The 17,550-nt window shown below is 34.5% G+C and overlaps 3 protein-coding genes across 3 annotated transcripts; all 3 read right to left on the reverse strand.

Annotated features, from left to right (window-relative positions):
- HO173_003388 (uncharacterized protein) lies at positions 1 to 980 on the reverse strand (the record flags this gene model as incomplete). Its single annotated transcript, XM_037305315.1, has 3 exons — positions 1 to 581; positions 638 to 759; positions 832 to 980. 3 exons carry the CDS (start codon positions 978 to 980, stop codon positions 1 to 3), a joined length of 852 nt encoding a protein of 283 aa, XP_037167723.1.
- Positions 981 to 10,125: 9,145 nt separating this feature from the next.
- HO173_003389 (uncharacterized protein) lies at positions 10,126 to 10,560 on the reverse strand (the record flags this gene model as incomplete). Its single annotated transcript, XM_037305316.1, has 1 exon — positions 10,126 to 10,560. The coding sequence occupies one exon, from the start codon at positions 10,558 to 10,560 to the stop codon at positions 10,126 to 10,128; it is 435 nt and encodes a 144-aa protein (XP_037167724.1).
- Positions 10,561 to 17,093: 6,533 nt separating this feature from the next.
- Positions 17,094 to 17,511, reverse strand: HO173_003390 (uncharacterized protein; the record flags this gene model as incomplete). The annotated part of the gene is made up of 2 exons (XM_037305317.1): positions 17,094 to 17,138; positions 17,224 to 17,511. The coding sequence occupies 2 exons, from the start codon at positions 17,509 to 17,511 to the stop codon at positions 17,094 to 17,096; spliced, it is 333 nt and encodes a 110-aa protein (XP_037167725.1).
- Between the last annotated feature and the right edge of the window lie 39 nt (positions 17,512 to 17,550).

Here is a 17,550-nt window from a genome sequence, read left to right on the forward strand (position 1 = left end):
TCAAGCGTTCAACGTCATGCGATCATCCTCCGCGCTCTGAAACGGCACCCCCAGCTCAAACAACTTGACAATGACGTCGCGGAATTCCTTGAAGAAGACCCCGTCATCCTTGGCGTACCGCTCGACGTGCTTCTTGAAGCTCGCGTCCTTGACGAGCGCCATGTCCGTCGGCAGCATCATGAGCGACTTGCTTCCCGCATCCTCGTACTGCTTCGGTCCGTCCCACTTCTTCCACGCCCACTTCTCCCCCAGCAGCAGCCGGAAATAGTCGTTCGAGACGACCGTCGGGGAGAAGGACCAGGGGCCGTCGAAGCCGGAGCGGTCGGTGTGGCAGCGGCCGAGGGCGTGGGCGCCGGACAGGGCGACGATTTCGCGGTCGTCGAATCCCATGCGATTGAAGATGGCGCGGAGGTGGGATTGCTCTTTGGCGCCGTCCGGGAGCCGGCCGTCGGGCGTGCACATGGATACGTCCCGGTCGGTGCGGCCGGGACGCCAGGGGATGGAGGGACCTTGCATTTCTTGGATGGCACAGACGCCGGCGAGTGTCCAAAGGTCCGAGTAGGTTATCCAGGGGTTTTTGGCTAGGAAGGGGGAGTCAGAAGGGCGTAGAGAAGATCTGGGGGTTGTGGTTGGGTACCTTTGACTGGTTCGAGGAAATCTCGGGCTGCATTCAAGCCGGCGTTTGCGCCGTGGTCACCTTCGGGGGCGAAGCGCATGGTGGCGCCATTTGAGCCGCCGGTGTTGGTTTCCTTGTCGTAGCTGAAATTTCTCGTTAGCGTTTGGGCTCAGGATGGAGAGGCGCTCGAGACTTGCGTTCCACTGCAATGCCACGCCAATCGTACAATCACCGGTCCGTAACTCCCGTCGTCATAGTCGTCCTTCTCCTCCAGTAGCTTCGCAATCTCGTTGTATACTTGCTGATAGTCCTCCTTTTTTAGTGGGAACACGCCTTTTTTTTCGCCCGAACTCCCCTTTTTCATATCCGGAACGCCTCCATGGATGAGATAGAAGTAGCCGGCGCCTCCAGCGGCTGCAAGGGCAGCAAAAGTGGCGTAGTAGCCGAAGCGTGAGGACGTGGGTTCAGTACCAGTAGCATAGCCGCGGCGGGATGAGGATTGGAACGTCTGGCGTTGGAGGGAGAGGCGAGCGCTGGTTCAGTTGAGACTTCGGAAGGCACATGAATATCGAGGGATCCAATGCCGCATCGCATACATTTAGCAGTACGAATAATGCTATACGGTAGCGATGTTGAGTGCAAAGTTCGTCCTATTGCTCAACCATTGCTCTTGCGGTGTATCCACTTCTGGCTTAAGCACCCATTTATGACTTAAGTATTCGCTTTTATTCTACTCTCTAGCATCTATTCTAATCTTATTAATTAATAAAGTGAAAAGGCTTTAATAATAGATAAGCTACCGCTACTGCCTATCGATTTTAGAAAATTATATACTCTAAGATAGATTAGAGATTTATTCTAGATTCTTAATTTAAATATAGTTTCTAAAATAAGCTAAGTCGTTTAATATAGCTACTTACGATACTACTCTCTTTATACTCTTATCTTATTATATATAACGCTATAATAAAGTTATTAGAATTTATAAAAGTTCGCTAAGCTAATATATTTATATTATCGATAATCTTCGCTAAACGATTATCTATTTATCGAAATTAAGAGAATATAGCTATTAATAACGAAGTAAGACGAAGAAAGAAGAAATTATATAAGAGAGCTCGGGGGGCGATTAAGAAGATTTATATATTATATATTTTATATAAGATTAATATTATTTTAATAATTATTTTAAGTAGTAAGTATTATAAGTATAGATTTAATAATATAATAACTTAGCTATTAGCGCCTTAGATCGTACGCTTATCTTTATATTTTATATATATATAAAGTAATATTAACGTAATATTAGAAATTTAAAAGTCTATTATTAGAATCTTCTTCTTTTTATAATATCGAGAATATCGATAATATTTCGAAGTTAATTAACTTAAATATGAATATCTCTTCTTTTTTCGAATAATTATATCGCGAGATAGCTATATTATAAAGTACTTATTCGTATTAGAGAAGTAAGAATTTATTAATAATAACTTAAATATCTCGACTAGAATTTTCTTAAGAATTTATAAAGAGTATAAAAGTTAGCGTTATATCTTAAATTACCCTCTGTAATAATCGAGAGAATATCGTCGTTATATATCTCGAATTATATTTTTATCGATAAATCGTTAATAGCTAACGTTAATTATAACGAAAAGAAGAGAAAGCTAGATTTAGATACGGTTACCGCTTCTAATCCTTAAGCGAAGATTTATATTATATTATCTTTAGAATAGTATTATCTACTTTCTACTCTCTTCTTCTAGCTCTACTTATTTAACTACTACTTTTAGTCTCTAATTTTATTTTATAAATCCGTTAATTTCCTCGTTCTAGCTATCTTTAGAAATATATATATCTTCTTATAAAGCTTATTATAAAGAGGCTTAGCGATATATATTATTAATCTATAATATAATATTTAATACTAAGATTAGTATAGATTAAATCTTATTATTAACTCTTAATTATATTAATATAAATAGATTATTTAAGCTATTATAGTGCGAGATCGTTTTTTAATTAAATAGTCTTAATTAAGATTTTATTTCTATTAATTTCGAAAGCTAAGATCGAGAATTCTAAATCTTATATTATATACTTTTAACGAAAGATAAATAAGAGTTTATAAGTTTAAGAAGAGAAGATTTAATATTACGTTCTAACGGGCGCGATAATATTACATTCTTTATATAACGAATTAATAATATCGATTAAGCGTTTCGTTATATCGAATAGAGTTCGCGAGATATAATATTATTTCTTAAGTTTACTACGTCTAAGTCTAAATTCGTCTTATCTATATTCTTTACTTCGATTAGTTTATCGAGAATAAACCCCTCTAATAATATTAATAATAAATCTCGATTTTAGATATCTTTAGACTTAAAGCTCTTATTTCGCGCTAAGATTATATTTAATATTAAGATTCGAGATTCGATATAACTAAGCTCTACTTCTACTATCGATCTTTTCGAAGTATACTTTAAGTTATAGAATCGCTTCTCTAGCTTAGATAGTTTATATTCTCGATATTACTTTATTCTAATATCGAAATCTATATATATATCTTAATACTTACTACTTCTTTATATAATTATATATTTCTTAAAATCTAATTACTTTTTAAGTTCTCTTATTATATATCTTAAATAATTATTAAATTTAGTAATATAGATAGCGTTAATTCTAAAGTCTAATCTTCGAATAATAATAGAGATAGAAAAATCTATAATTTTAATAAATTCTAAAAGCTCTAACTCTTTTGCTGGCTCTTATACTAGCTCTTATATTAACTTTCAGCTACGTAGTCTATTCTCTAAATTACTTAGATCGTATCTTCGATATAACTCTATCTTAATTTAGAAATCTATATATAAATCTTTATATCTAAACTCTCGTCTAATCTCGAATATTTCGATATGTAACTAATCGGATACTTATCTAACTCTGATTCGAAAGTCTAACTTGCGTATTAGAATAGGTTAAGTAAGCGTATTAATAACGAAGAATCTAGAAAGCTACTAGGCGAAGTAATTATGAATAGACCCTTATATAAATTAAGGGTGATATTATATCTACTTAGAAACGCTATTAATATACTCTATAGACTCGCTGTAATTATTTCGCTAAATTTTTAATCTATAATCTACTAATGATTATAGCTTCTACTTTAGTTCGAAATACTTATAGATTATTTATTTATGCTCGAAGCTAATTCAAGAGCTCGAAGAAGTAATATCTACTAAAGATGAAAGGATCTCGATCTTAATACGTTATTTTATTAGCTATAGAAGATATTTAATATCTCTAAAATTCTTATTAATTAGTATTAGTATCTGACTAGCGTTAAGAAAGTAATCTTCTTTTTATATTAATATAATTTTATCTTTAATATTTATCTAAATATATTTACTATTAAAGTTAATTATCTTAATAAAGATCGATTAGTATATATAATATATCTTATTAAGAATAATATACTTTAGTTTTACTCTCGTTCTCGTCGTCTAGATTCTCTATTAGTAATACTCTTATATTATCGTAAATATTACGCTTTAATAAAGGCGTCTCGATTTTTTTTAAACTTACTTTCGCTACTAAGGGAGACGTCCTTTCTAAAGAAGACCTCGTTTATTTCTATATGAATTCTCGCGTGATTTATCTCGTAATATAAAGCACTCTCGAGATAGACTTTATAGCTTAAATAAGACTTATAATATCTATTATTAGCGATATCTTATTAGAGTTTAGCTATAATATCTAATAAGACTATATTATAGAATTATATTTCTTATAATTAATATTAATACTACGCTTATTCTATTTAAATCTCTACTTATTATTTTAAAAGTTAAACGACTTAAAAGAATCTTTATTAACTTTAAATATAATTAATACTTATAATCTTTTTAATTATTCTTTTCTTCGAGTATTATCGAAGATAGATTAAACTATCTATTATCGCCGTTACTTACTTAGCGTTAAATTAAAAATATCTCTAGATTAAGAATTCTAGATATGTGTAAATCTCTAAGAATACTAGTTAACTAACGATAGAGATGGCCGATTATAAAAGTAAGTTCCCTCTCGACGATTACGCTTCGACGAAGCCACTTCGATTATTTTCGATATATCTTCTATATCGTAAAATTCTAATAAAATACCCCTATCTAATTGAGTATATTAAAGAAATTACGTTATAACGAATTTAATCCTTATTACGTCGTTCTAATCGATCGTCTTTTCTATAGATATTATATATTTAATATTAATAGTTAAGATTTCGTAAAATTCTAGACGATATATTTTCTCTAAGTAATTACTTATAGATCTTCGATATTAATAATCTATTCTTAGTATCTTAACTGAGATGAGATTTATTAAAGTATTCCCTTCTTCTTTTTCTTTCTCGGCTTTTTAAATAATATCTTAATACTAAGACTTACTCTTACACTCTCGCGTTAACTAAAAAAGATCGTATTTATATTATAATATAATTACTTCTAATAATTATATATTAATTATAGCTATATAATAATAACGTTCTTAAATCTCGAGAGCGATATATTTATTTAATTCGTAGAAGATTTTTAAGAAGAAATCGTTTTTTATAAATTCGAAGTCGACGAGTTTAATAATAAAGGGTATTCGAGATTGAACGAGAATGTTTATCGACTTAATATCTCGATACGCTAGAGGTGAAGAGTGGGAATATAAATAGTTAAGAGCCTAAAGTTCTTAAAAAAGAATTTAAAGAGTTTCTTCTTTAGTGATGAAATCTTAGTAGGTTAAGCTTTTAAGAGATAGATATTTTATTACTAATAAAGATTTCTACTTCTTTAAGAACTTCACGAATTTCACAATATACTTCTTTGCGAAAAGTTAGATATGAACTAATCTTTAGATTAATAATTACACTTATATATAAAAGACTTATTAAGATATTAACCTTCTTCTTTTAATTATCGTAATAAAACTCTTTAATAGCGTATACGTCGTTTATATTTATATTAACGATCTTATAAATTATATTAAAGCTATCGCGTTTAAGCTCTTTTTTTAATAAATAAATAGATTATTATCTAAAAGGCTTTTGTCTGGGAGACTCTTATCTGAGAGACTCTTATTTGGAAGAATGTTGTGTAGTGAGTATCGCGGTTATTTACTAGCTTTTCATGTCTAGCTAACTAAGTAAAGAGAGAGTATTTCGACAATCTTCAAAGTAGGCGTTACGATGTGCCATATACTCAGCTAGATAAAATTCGCGATTTTTCAGCCACTCGACCTTGAAGATTAGATTACTTATTATTATTTAAATATTCTTATATATATCGAAGAGGATTTAGATAAACTAGTTTCGGCGAGAAGAGTCCTCGTCGTTATAATCGACTTATACTTCTTTTCGACATATATTCTTAAATATAATCTCTCCTCGCTTATTAAATATAATATAAAATTATTAACTACTAAATTCGATACCTCGCTTATCTAGAAAGATATCGCAGATTCGTAAATTACTTTCGAATATAAAGCCTTTCTTAAGATTCTTCGACTTATTATCTAAAGTTAATTATATTTAAGATCTAGACTAATCTATAGCGAGAGTACTTTCTCGACTTAAAATATCTACTATAAACTTAGACGTAGATAGATATCGATCTTAATTCTACGCTCTATTTCACGCTCTTTTAATCGTTATATCGTATATCTTTAGTATTATAATAAGCCTATAATTATTTAAGTTTATCTTAAGAATTTTTAATTAAAAGAATAAAGCGATAAATCTTTAGTAGATGCTTATTTAAAGAATAAGTTCTTTTAATTAGATATATCTTATCTACTTAACCTTCGTATACTACTTAGTCTTTCTACTACTATATTTAATAGAGAATAATAATAGATATTACGATATCTTAGTATAAAGATAAAGAATTTAATTAGCTTCTCTAGCGTCTACTATATCGAAGAATTTCACTCTCGAGTTAATCTAAGTTCGTGTAAATAGCTAGAGTTTAATATACGACTATACTTTATTAAATAACTAGATTAAAGATTACTCTATTATCTTTTAGACTTAACTATAAACGTCTCGCACTTTATATATTATAAGTTAGAGAAGGTTACTCGTTTTAGAATCGCTCTTTAATACGAAAGACGATTGGCTGAGATATTATTCGAGCGCCGATCGCTTTATCAATAGCTTTATTTTTCATTACTCTACTACTTTACTACTCTATTACTTTACTAATTCTCATTTTCACATCTCTAAGTACGATAGCGTTCTCTTTCTTATCTATTATAAAGATTCTAGTAAAAGATCTATATAAGCCGGAAGTTATAGCGGCGATTGCGAAAATCGAGTGAGAAAGATAAGTTTTCTTACCTCTGAATAGTGATATTAATATTCTTTTTCTTCTTAGATTCTTTAAAATAGAGGATAAGTCGAATATAACTATAGAGATATAGAAGAAGTTACGATAAGAAGTGTAATTTAAGAGACTTAAATCTTTTAAATTTAAGATCGTAAAACTAATACTTTATTTTACTTTTAGAGATATAACTCGTAATATATATTACACTTAATCTGTGAATTCGAAAGACCTTAAAGCGAAACTTCGATAAGAAGACTTTAAACTTCTAGTCTCGATTAGTTCTCTTAACATAGACGATAATATTAACGCTTCGAGAAAATTTAGAAATTATTTCTCTAGATTAAGCGAACCTCTAATTTCTCTCTCTAATTACTTTCGTAGCTTAAGTTAAACTTCAGTTAAAGATTTTAAAAAAGAGTTAAAGCGATATAAAGTCGAAGTTAAGTAAGTATACGATACTCTAATAAAGATGAGTGGAAAGACCGACTCGTCCGATCCGACTAACACCACTCTGGACGAAAGTCTCTATCGGTGGAGAAATTTGGTATCGATACGCTGAATAATACGAGGAAATTTTTTACGACGGCTGGTATGGCTATAAACCAGGTCCTAATAATTCTTTAACGGAGGCCGATTTTATTCGGGGGCACTGGAGATAAGAAAGAGGTCGATGTAATGAAGAACTACGACGGTGGCAGGGTTTTCTCGACACTCAGCAACGGAGATGTGAGTATCATCCGGAATTTGCAAGAGAGGAGGATATGGAACGGCAGCGGTACCCACAAGGTCCAGAGCTCACAGCAAGTCTGAAGAAGTTGAAGGACTGGAAGAAGTATCAGACCTATTTTCAAAGATGGATCGATCGGTTGAAGAGGGGAATGGAAAGGGCTCGACGAGCGGTGGAAGCAATATAGCGAACAGATTCTGAAGTATATGTGAACAAGCGTGGGAGAGACGACAAAAGGGAATAGCTGAGAACAATAGAAAGATAGCGGGAAAAGCTCCTAGCCGAGGAGAAACGGTTGAAATAAATCAAGAAGCAGCTTTTAGCGGTTCTTTCGGAATACGCTGCGTTCTTAATGAAATTACTGATATCTCGTCGTCAGATAAAGAAGAGGAGCGAGCTGGAAGCGAGATAAGTTTATAACACTCTAATGGATACGGGTAGGAGATTAAGCCGTCCGATTCGGCCGGTATCTAATGTCTATAATGCCGAACACACGGATGAATATATTTACGTCTTTTATTACTAAGAGAGTAAATATAGCTAATTCGAGGAAGAATTGAGGGAATAAAAGAAATTTTTAAACTATCGATAGAAGAAAGAAATAGATGAGAAAATAGAGGTATAGCTGGAAGAACGATAATCTGCAGAGAGGCCGACTCAAGTGGACCTCTGGAAAGACTATCGGGTCTATCAGCAATTAGAGGTCGATAATATTAAGCAGTAAGTGGAATTCTGGCGGCGGCAGGTGGTAGAATTCCAGGATACAGAAAATCATTGCGTACTACAAGGGTGGGCAAGTATAGTCAAGCGATATCATTCCGAGGCTAAGAACGCGCGATCTTACGCCGAAGAAGCGCGAAAGTAAGTCGAATCTTTAGAGTTGCGGTTGAAATGGGCAGAACAACAGCTTTCAGCCTTTCTCGCCGAATGCGCCGTCTCGACGACGGAAGTATCTACATTAAACCCTCTCGAGGATTAAGCTATGCCACCGAAAAGAGCATCGAAGTTAAGTTAAACCACGCTTAAGAACCTTAAATTCAATCGATTTAGTAGATCTACCCTGCGAGGTAATTAAAAATCGAATAAAAATAAAAAGCGTGCTTTAGCAAATTATGCGCTTAGTTTAATGCATTTATTAAAAGTATTAAAAGCCGTCGAAAGAAAAATAACTTATCGTTAACGATTATTAAAGATTCTTATAGAGCGTAATAATAATTAAAACTAAGGTCTTAATATAACGATATTATTATCTTTATTTATTAATATTACTTCGCGTAGAAGCCGTCGATTATCTATTAATTAAAAGAGATTTAATATATTAAAAGTAAATTTAGTTATTAAATTAGAAAGAAATATATAATCTTAATTTATCGAGATTATACTACGTAGAAGCGATCGAATATTAAAATAAAAAGAGAGAAGAAGTATATTAATTTCTAATACGAAGTTAAGCTTAGTCGTAATCTTATAAATAGCTTTATTATTATAATCTAAATCTAAAGATTATATTATAAGTATTAAACTAGATAGAAGTTAGAGGAAATTACGTAAAATATTTAAGATATAGAGAAAGCGTCTTTTATAAAAGAGGGCTAAGATTTATACTTAAGAATAAGATTATTTCGAATCGATTTTAATCTTAGATAAGTAGAAAGATATAGTATTACGTTATATTATTATTAAGTATTCTAGTTTAATCCTCTGTTTCGAGTAAGTAGATAGATAGTACTATAAAAGTCTATGAGTCTTCTTAACTTCATAGCTTCAACTAACGCCCATATTTCTTCCCTTATCTTTTCCTCCGTTTAACGAAGATATTAGACGAAGATAGAGCCTCTATTAGTAAATCTAAGGGCTACTTAGAAAAGGTAATACTTCTACTAGAAATATTTAACTGTTAAATTAGCTTTTATATCTATTAGATTTAAATCTCGAAGAATAGATTCGCTTTAAAGAAGCTAGCGACTAAGGATTTACATAAACTTTAATCTAACGCAGACGTGTCTATTAGAAAAGATTCTTCTAATAAGATTATAGAGTAGCTGTTTTAAGGTCTGAAGGTGAACGAGAAATAATAGCTAAGTTGCGAAGCTGTAACTTTCTTTTTCAGAAGACGACGAGGCTATTATTCGATAAACGCCGAGACCGAGATAACAAATTTTCGAAATCAATTCAACTTTGTATATAAATTTATAACTCTACTATAGACGATCGGATATATTTTCTAGTATAGATTGACTAAACTAAGTTTTAGAATAAAAAATTATAATTTGAGAGTACAAAGATAGAAATACTAGAGGGGTTTTTGTTGGATTATGAAGAGCAAATTTGGTAGGAAACAATTGTTTACTATGTATAGTAGCTTAGGGCTAGGGCTAATCCTCGGCGCTATACCTAATTTGGAAGGATTAGGTTCTGAATGACTGAAGTAAAATGCATGTGATTGGTTTCCTGCCTAGGGGGAGATCCACCAGTACCCATGTGCCTGCTGCAATGAGATCGTGGAGCTGTTTGGCAATAGCGAACTTCCACCAGCGTGCATGTGGTCCTGTAATTGCCTCGTGATACGTCTGCGGCTCGAGTATAGCCGTGGCTATTTGTGCCTTTTCACCGTACCGTTTGAAGAAATCGTGAGGATCAAACAGCTTCCTTTCTCTCTGTGGGCGCGATGACGCGGCTGTTGCGGGGGTAGGCTGTCGCTTGGATCGTCGTGCAGCAGCTGGTATAGGAGGAGGTGGTATGGAGGGGCCTGCTGGTGCCTCATCAGTGTCATGAGGTGATTCCATACCTGGTGGGACATTGTCAGTATTGGAAGGAGAGATTTCCTTAAACTCTCCTGTCATGCCAGCCGGTGGCAGCGTAGCAGTCCTGATCTAGCTATCTCATAGCTCTTCAAAATGTCTACTGTACTCTGTATTGTTGACCACCACATCGACACAGCCGGACTTATCAAGTGCGGTTGCAAAGACTGATTAGCTGTCGCTGAGCTCTGTGATGGTGAGCTTGATGGCGTGGTAATTCTTTAGGGTAGTGTGTTCGAAGAAGGGGATCGTTGGTCTGCGCGCGGTGGCGACTGCACTATCGCCGGTGTCAACTTCTTGCACAAGATGTTATGAAGAAGACACACGTGTCTTCATTTACCGCCCTTTCCGGTGCAGCTTAATCACAAAATGTCGAACAAAAAATCTTTTCTCCCAGAACTCATGTCACTAAAGCTTCATGTAGGTCCTGGGCGTGTTGGACTAATACGGTCTTCGCGAGGGGCGTTCCTAAGCGGGAGCTTCCGGGACTAACCGAGTGTTGCTCTATAAGAAGTCTAGGCTAAAAATAGCTGGCAGTGAGCGATTAAGATCGTCATTGCCAGTCTTTCTGAGATTTTCAACGTTAAAGCTCTGGCAAGTTGCTGAGACTGAACTCACTTTTGAATCGATTACAATAATGGGGAATTCGCTAGCTCAGACACCTAGGCGTTCTTTACTAACTAGTTATCAGATATAACTAAATCAGCTTCCATCTATAAAGGAGAATTAATGAATATACTGAGATAACGGTATTATCCTATAGTTATAGATTTTCTCGAAATATATTTAGATAGTCTTTGACGCTCGTTTAACTTAGAAAATAAAGAGAATTAAGTAAATTAGAGCTTAGCTCGTTTCTAGACTAACTTCGTAATAACATTTAGAAAATTACTCGAATGCGCTTCTCCAACTCCTTATATTAACGACTATCTATATTATATTATACTACGAAGCGAATCTAATAGCTTAACGCTTTCCCACTATACTTGAATATAGAAGACTTACTACGCCTTTCGAATACTAAGAAGATAAAGTTTAAGCGATTTATATCTTAAATTAGAGTCTTCTATTAAGTTTATTAGCTTAGATATTTATACTATTAAAGACGACTAGTAGTCTTCTTAAATTTCTAATCTTATATTATAGAGAATAAGAGATAGAATCGTAAATAGTATTTAATATTATATCGAAAGAGGTTTAGACTATATAATTAATATTAAAAAGATATAAATCGCTCTATAATTATATGCTAAGTAAACTTTAATAAATAAATAAATTCTTCTTAGCGTTATAGAAGTATAATATTAATAAAAATTATTATAAGTATTAGATTCGACTAATCTTTATATACTTTTCGATTCGCCGTTAGTATACTAATATCTACGTACGATATATTTATAGAGCTTATTTCTTAGAAGATTAAATTTTAGCTAAAGAGCGTTTCTCGTAAGAATATAAATATTGCTATCGTTCTTAATCTAGTTAGATTAGAGTCTATCTCGAATATCTATCTCTATAAATATAAAGTTATTAATAAATATTATCTTAAGTATATATTAGACGTCTTCTTTATATACGCTAGTTCTTAATATTCTTCTATTATAATTAAGACGTCGTATTTATAGCGCTAGAAAGAGTTAATAAGACTAACTAATAAATAATATTCGATTTCGATAAAAATATCGCTATAATTCTTAGGCTCGATATTGAATATAACGTTAGATTAAAGAAGATATCGCTTTTTATCTAACGACTTCGATTAATATCGAATTCGAAGAAGAAAGAAGCTACTCTTTTAAAGACGTTTAGTATTCGAAAAGTAGATATAATAACTTCTTTACTTACTTATTATTAATCGATATCTATATTAATTTAATACTAATAATCTTACTTTTAATAGATATTTCGTATTAACGACGAAACTATCGTTTTAGAATAAGAATTATTTCTTCGACTTAGTAATTTCGCGCTAGAAACTTACTTTATCGATATATCTTAATAAATATAAAGTATAATTATTATTTAGATTATATACGAATAACTCTATTCTTTTCTATATAATATCGAGACTAGATATAATATTAAACGAGCGTAATAAGATATATAATCTAATCTCTTATTTAACTATCGAAAGAGATATCGATAAGTTATATCGCCTAAAGCTCCGAGTCTAGAAAGAGAGATAGAATTTATTAGATATAAGATAGAAGAAGTCGTAAGATCTAAGATAAGAGATCTAATATGAGAGTAACTATCTATAGATATTAGAGTAATAAATGAATCGAGTAAATAATATAAGTACGACTTAGCTCAGCTCTATTCGAAAATTCTATAGATCTAAGCAGATATCTAGTAACAAGTAGAGTTCATTTCTAATGCTGTGTCTGAAGAGTATAGGCCCTAGAAGATCTAACTTAGAAGAGCTAGTCTATACACGATTGTTTTTCAAGAAAAGCGAGAACCTATTCTTAATTTTTTTTAGGGGGTGGGAAGGGAGAGGGGGGACCTATAATTAGGTTTTGTGGGGTTTTAGGGTGCCACATTTGGTCTCACCCAAAGTAGATTTTTGTTAAAGTGAAACGTGTATGAGTCCGATGATCTATTTTGTAGTGGGAGTTTTGGATGGATATTTAAAAGTGAACCCACCCCCTCGTGGTGTTGGAGGGAAGAGACGGTATACCTTGTCCTGGCAGGTTCCTGCTCTTCAATCGTGCTTCAGCTTGTCTAAGTCGAGTTCACTTCAAAATACCACGAGTCCACCGAGTGGGAACGGCAAGCATCGCGTTGGATACGGTGGATGACACGGTATTCGAGAGCCGCATAGGGATCTGGAACGTATCGTAGTATGCCCTTGGAAGCCTAGCATCCGAGATTTACTCGGACGTGAGCTTAACCGAAACTCGATATGACCAGTCGACCCGGCAGCGTAGGTACCATACTCAGCGCCCCATAACGTCTTCGATTACCTTCATCGGAGCCCTTAGTGGTGTTACACACCAAGGCACAGCCTTATAAATGTCTAAACCGCGAATGTACGCTATTTAATCTTTCAGCGATAGAATTCGTATTATCGATAATGCACGATAGCTAAAGCGGGTTATACTAGTAAACTAGTTTCCGCACGCTATTATCGTCGCAGATATGCCTCTTTATATTAGAGCCTAGGTTCTCTATAGATAACTTATAAGACTTTAAATCTCCTACTAGACCTCTTCTTAACTTAAGACGCTTTTATAAATTATCGATTTAAGGAGACTTTAGATAGAAGATTCGTTTAAGCTCTAATCGAAGTTCTATAACTAGAGCTAATAAATGTATTAACGTCTAAGATAAGCTCGTTAATTAACGTCTCAGATTCTGGATAAGTAACCTCGTTCGATAATAATGATATAAAGCTCTACGTGGATGAAATCAAATCTAAGTGTTCCGTATCTGGCATCTTGCCGTTTACCGCAATCATAAGTTCTTTTTATTTCTCTTTCGCCTAATCCCTAGCATTCCTTAAAGCGCTAGCACCTTATCGGAAAGCCTCTGAGTTATCAGTCATTTTCCAACCGTTGAGCTGGGTCATCCGATACTTAATTGAATTTTAGGAATCATTGAATGAAGTAGAATGCGTAGAATAGATCGTGAGGTCACCCGAACCGCCATAATAAGTCGATGTGATCGTATACGCGTTATTGTCGTAAGCTGTCCCTAGGTCAACGTATAACCGAAGCTTATGCATCCCACGGGCACCTAAAGCACCGTCATATAAAGCTTGTCGCTTGCACACGGCGGTATTCCCATTAAGTCCTTTCCCCTTCGTGAAGAAGTTGGCCAAGCACGGTGTAGCGGTATTCGTCGACGGCACGATATAGGGCTCTAGCTCTTCTTGAATCTACTTATTAAGATTCATCAGACGGCTTTCATTGTAGAAGTCTGGCTTGGTTTTGGTAATAGAGCCATCGGTTAGGTGTTTGAGGTTTTCGAAGAGAAGGTTCTTTTGGGATGGAATGTCGGCGGTGTCAGCAATGATCGGGAATGTCTTGCTTATTACTGTGGCTTCAGTCAATGCTTCTTCGTTGGTCTACTGGAAGGTTTCAAATGCGGTCTCAGAGAAGCGCGAGGGGGAAAGAGACGGCCTTGGTTGAGTAATTCTCCCATTGATTTCCGCCTAATTGCTTGGTTTCTGAGCGCGATTGTTTATGTGTATGCCATAATCAATGAGATGCTACTCGAAGGCGAGGTTATATGTAGAGGATTTCTTCGTCTTTAAGGAAATATCTGATTCTCTTCCAGTCTTAGCTCGTTTCCTAGAATCTAATTGACTTGACGATATCGTTCGATTAAAAGAAATAGCGGTTTCGGGTTCTGGATATTGATATACAGTTAGAAGATAATTTTAAAAAGATTAAATAGAACTTATAGCTCTTAGATACTTAAGACTTAGTTTATCGTATCTAGCGAAGCGCTTAAGCTATATAAGGTTAATATCTTTCTTATTAATTCGATTAGACGGTGAAGGAATAGTAGATTACTTCGCTCTTCGATTAAATTCTTAAAGAGTACGAGAAGTTAGCTACTGCTATAATAAATTATCTTAAAACTAGCTAAGTATTCTATATCGTTATTACTTCTCGAGCTTTTATTATTTAACGATAGATGGCGATAAAGAGTTAATCGTAGGCTCTGCTTTAATATATAGCTACCGCTTTCGACTACGGAGTATTAGAGTTTTCTCTAAAGATAATAAATCTTAGACTTATAATACGTCTTTTTCTAGTAAATAATAAATAATCAAGAACGAGATATAGATAGCGCGCGCTTTCGACGACTATGCTAGCGTATAAGTCATTTTAAATTATAGAGTTAATATTCAATTAACGAAATAACTACTATCTAGAGAATATTAAATATATCTTATACGCCGATAAGCACTTACTTCTTTTAATCTTCATTCTATTAAAATAATGCGTACTCTATTTACTATAGCTTCTATTAGATTTATAAATAAGAAACTTAATAAGTAAGTTATATTCTTCGATCTTATATCTTCTCTATCTTAAAAAGGCTCTATCGATAAGACGTAGTTACGATATACTAATAGCTTATCTATATTAGAATCTACGTATAGTCGATAAATATTAGCTATAAAGGAGGGTCGATAAGGGCGGCTTCGGCGCTATCTATATAGATAAGATAGATGTAGAAACCCTTAGCTACGTCTTAAAGCTTATTACATATAAGAAATTAATATTAATATCGACGAAGATATCGCTATTAAACTTAAATACGTATCTATTAACCTCTTCTTACTAAAAGATAAAGTCGATATCTATCGATTTCTTTCTAGTAGTATTAATATTTTATAAGTTTACGCTTATAAGATAAAGTATAAATATAATACTATAGTATTTAATCTTCTAGGGCCGAGTCTAAAAAATCTTTTCAACTTCTACGATCGTAAATTCTCTCTTAAGACTATATTAATGCTCGTCGATTAGCTTCTTTACTATCTCGAATATATCTATTTTAAGAGTATCATTTATCGAGATATTAAATCGGAGAATTTCTTGATAAGTATAGAAAAGTAGAGGAATCTAATTTATGTGACGGATCTAGAACTCGCTATCGAACGCCTTACTGCTTAGATTAATATCGATTATATTCGAAATTTACATTTAATTAGCACGGCTCGTTTTATTAGCGTTAATGATTATTTAGATATTAGTAAGTATAATATCCTCGATTCTTACTACGTAAAGACTAACGTCTAGTTAAATGCAATATTACTATAATAATTTGAAATCCCTCGAGTATATACTTCTCTACTTTCTTCGAGGCTCTCTCTTATAATAAAATCTTATAGCCATAGATTAGACGTAAAAGAAAGAGCTTATCTTAAAGAAAAAGAGAAGGATTAATACAGAGGATCTATGCGAGGATCTCCCTCAGGAATTGCGGTTTATTTCGACTATATCCGTTCTCTTGGTTTTGACGAGAAACCGAAATATTCCAATCTACGCAAAATCTTCCGTGATCTCTTCGTGCGTGAGGGCTTCGATTATGATCATATATATAATTAGACAGTCCTCGAATATCTGATAGCGATGCAGCGCAGGGAAGAACTGAAAAGCGAGGATGCCTTAGCGAAGGACGGGTTATAAGGGAGCTTTTTGGGGTTTACGGCTAGATGAAGACAGTGTGCTACCTCACTCAGAGCCTGTATACGCGGTTGCTTGAGGATAACTAAGACTGCATCACGTACCAAGATGGATCTCTCGGTATCGGACCCAGTTTGTGTTGCAGTTGAGGCTGTTGACCTGAACCTCCGGTAAGGCGCTAGGTCACATGATAGTAGCTTTTTGCGAATACTGCGAGCCGCCGATTACATGCATGCAAGAGCTGGGAATGGTCGTTTTTCCAGGGGGAAAACGGTGGCTGAGAAGGGCTGAGGAGGATTGAGAGCTTTACTCGATGATGACTGAGGTACTTGAAAAGGCAAGAGCAGACCCGCAAGTTGTGAGCTACGGGATTATGCATAGTGTTCATAGTACGAATACCATTCAGTCCTTTGCATGTGTCTTGAGAGACTAATATCGTTGCTTCGATCCAATGACGCAAATTGTCTCCAATTTCTGACAGAGATCAATACGGGTCAGCTACAGCTTTCTTACTGCTAGACGATCATGGGAACTCAGCCGAAGGAGGAGTGCTACTAACTGACTCGAAGACGGTCTTTCCAGTAGCGTATGCTTTGCCTTCAATCACTAGGATCGGAAATCGAACGTTTAGGAAGTTTTGCGTAGGATCGGAGCAAAGTTTGTCCTCGCGTTGCAAGAATTTTAGGAGATCGTCGGCCTTGTATTTGCTGAGCCCACGTTTTATCAGTGCGCTAGCTACCGTCGAGTGACGAAGGCCGATAGTAAAGTCCGGACGAGGAGTCTTAACCGCGCCGTCCTGTCGTGACTGAGGTAAAGCGACAGGGGACGGAGCTGTAGGCGGCGGCATAGACGACTGCGATGCATCCGGAGTGCAAGAAGCCCAATA

This window comes from Letharia columbiana, assembly GCF_014066305.1.
Source record: "Letharia columbiana isolate WasteWater2 chromosome Unknown Sc0000008_s0, whole genome shotgun sequence".
NCBI lineage: Eukaryota > Fungi > Ascomycota > Lecanoromycetes > Lecanorales > Parmeliaceae > Letharia > Letharia columbiana.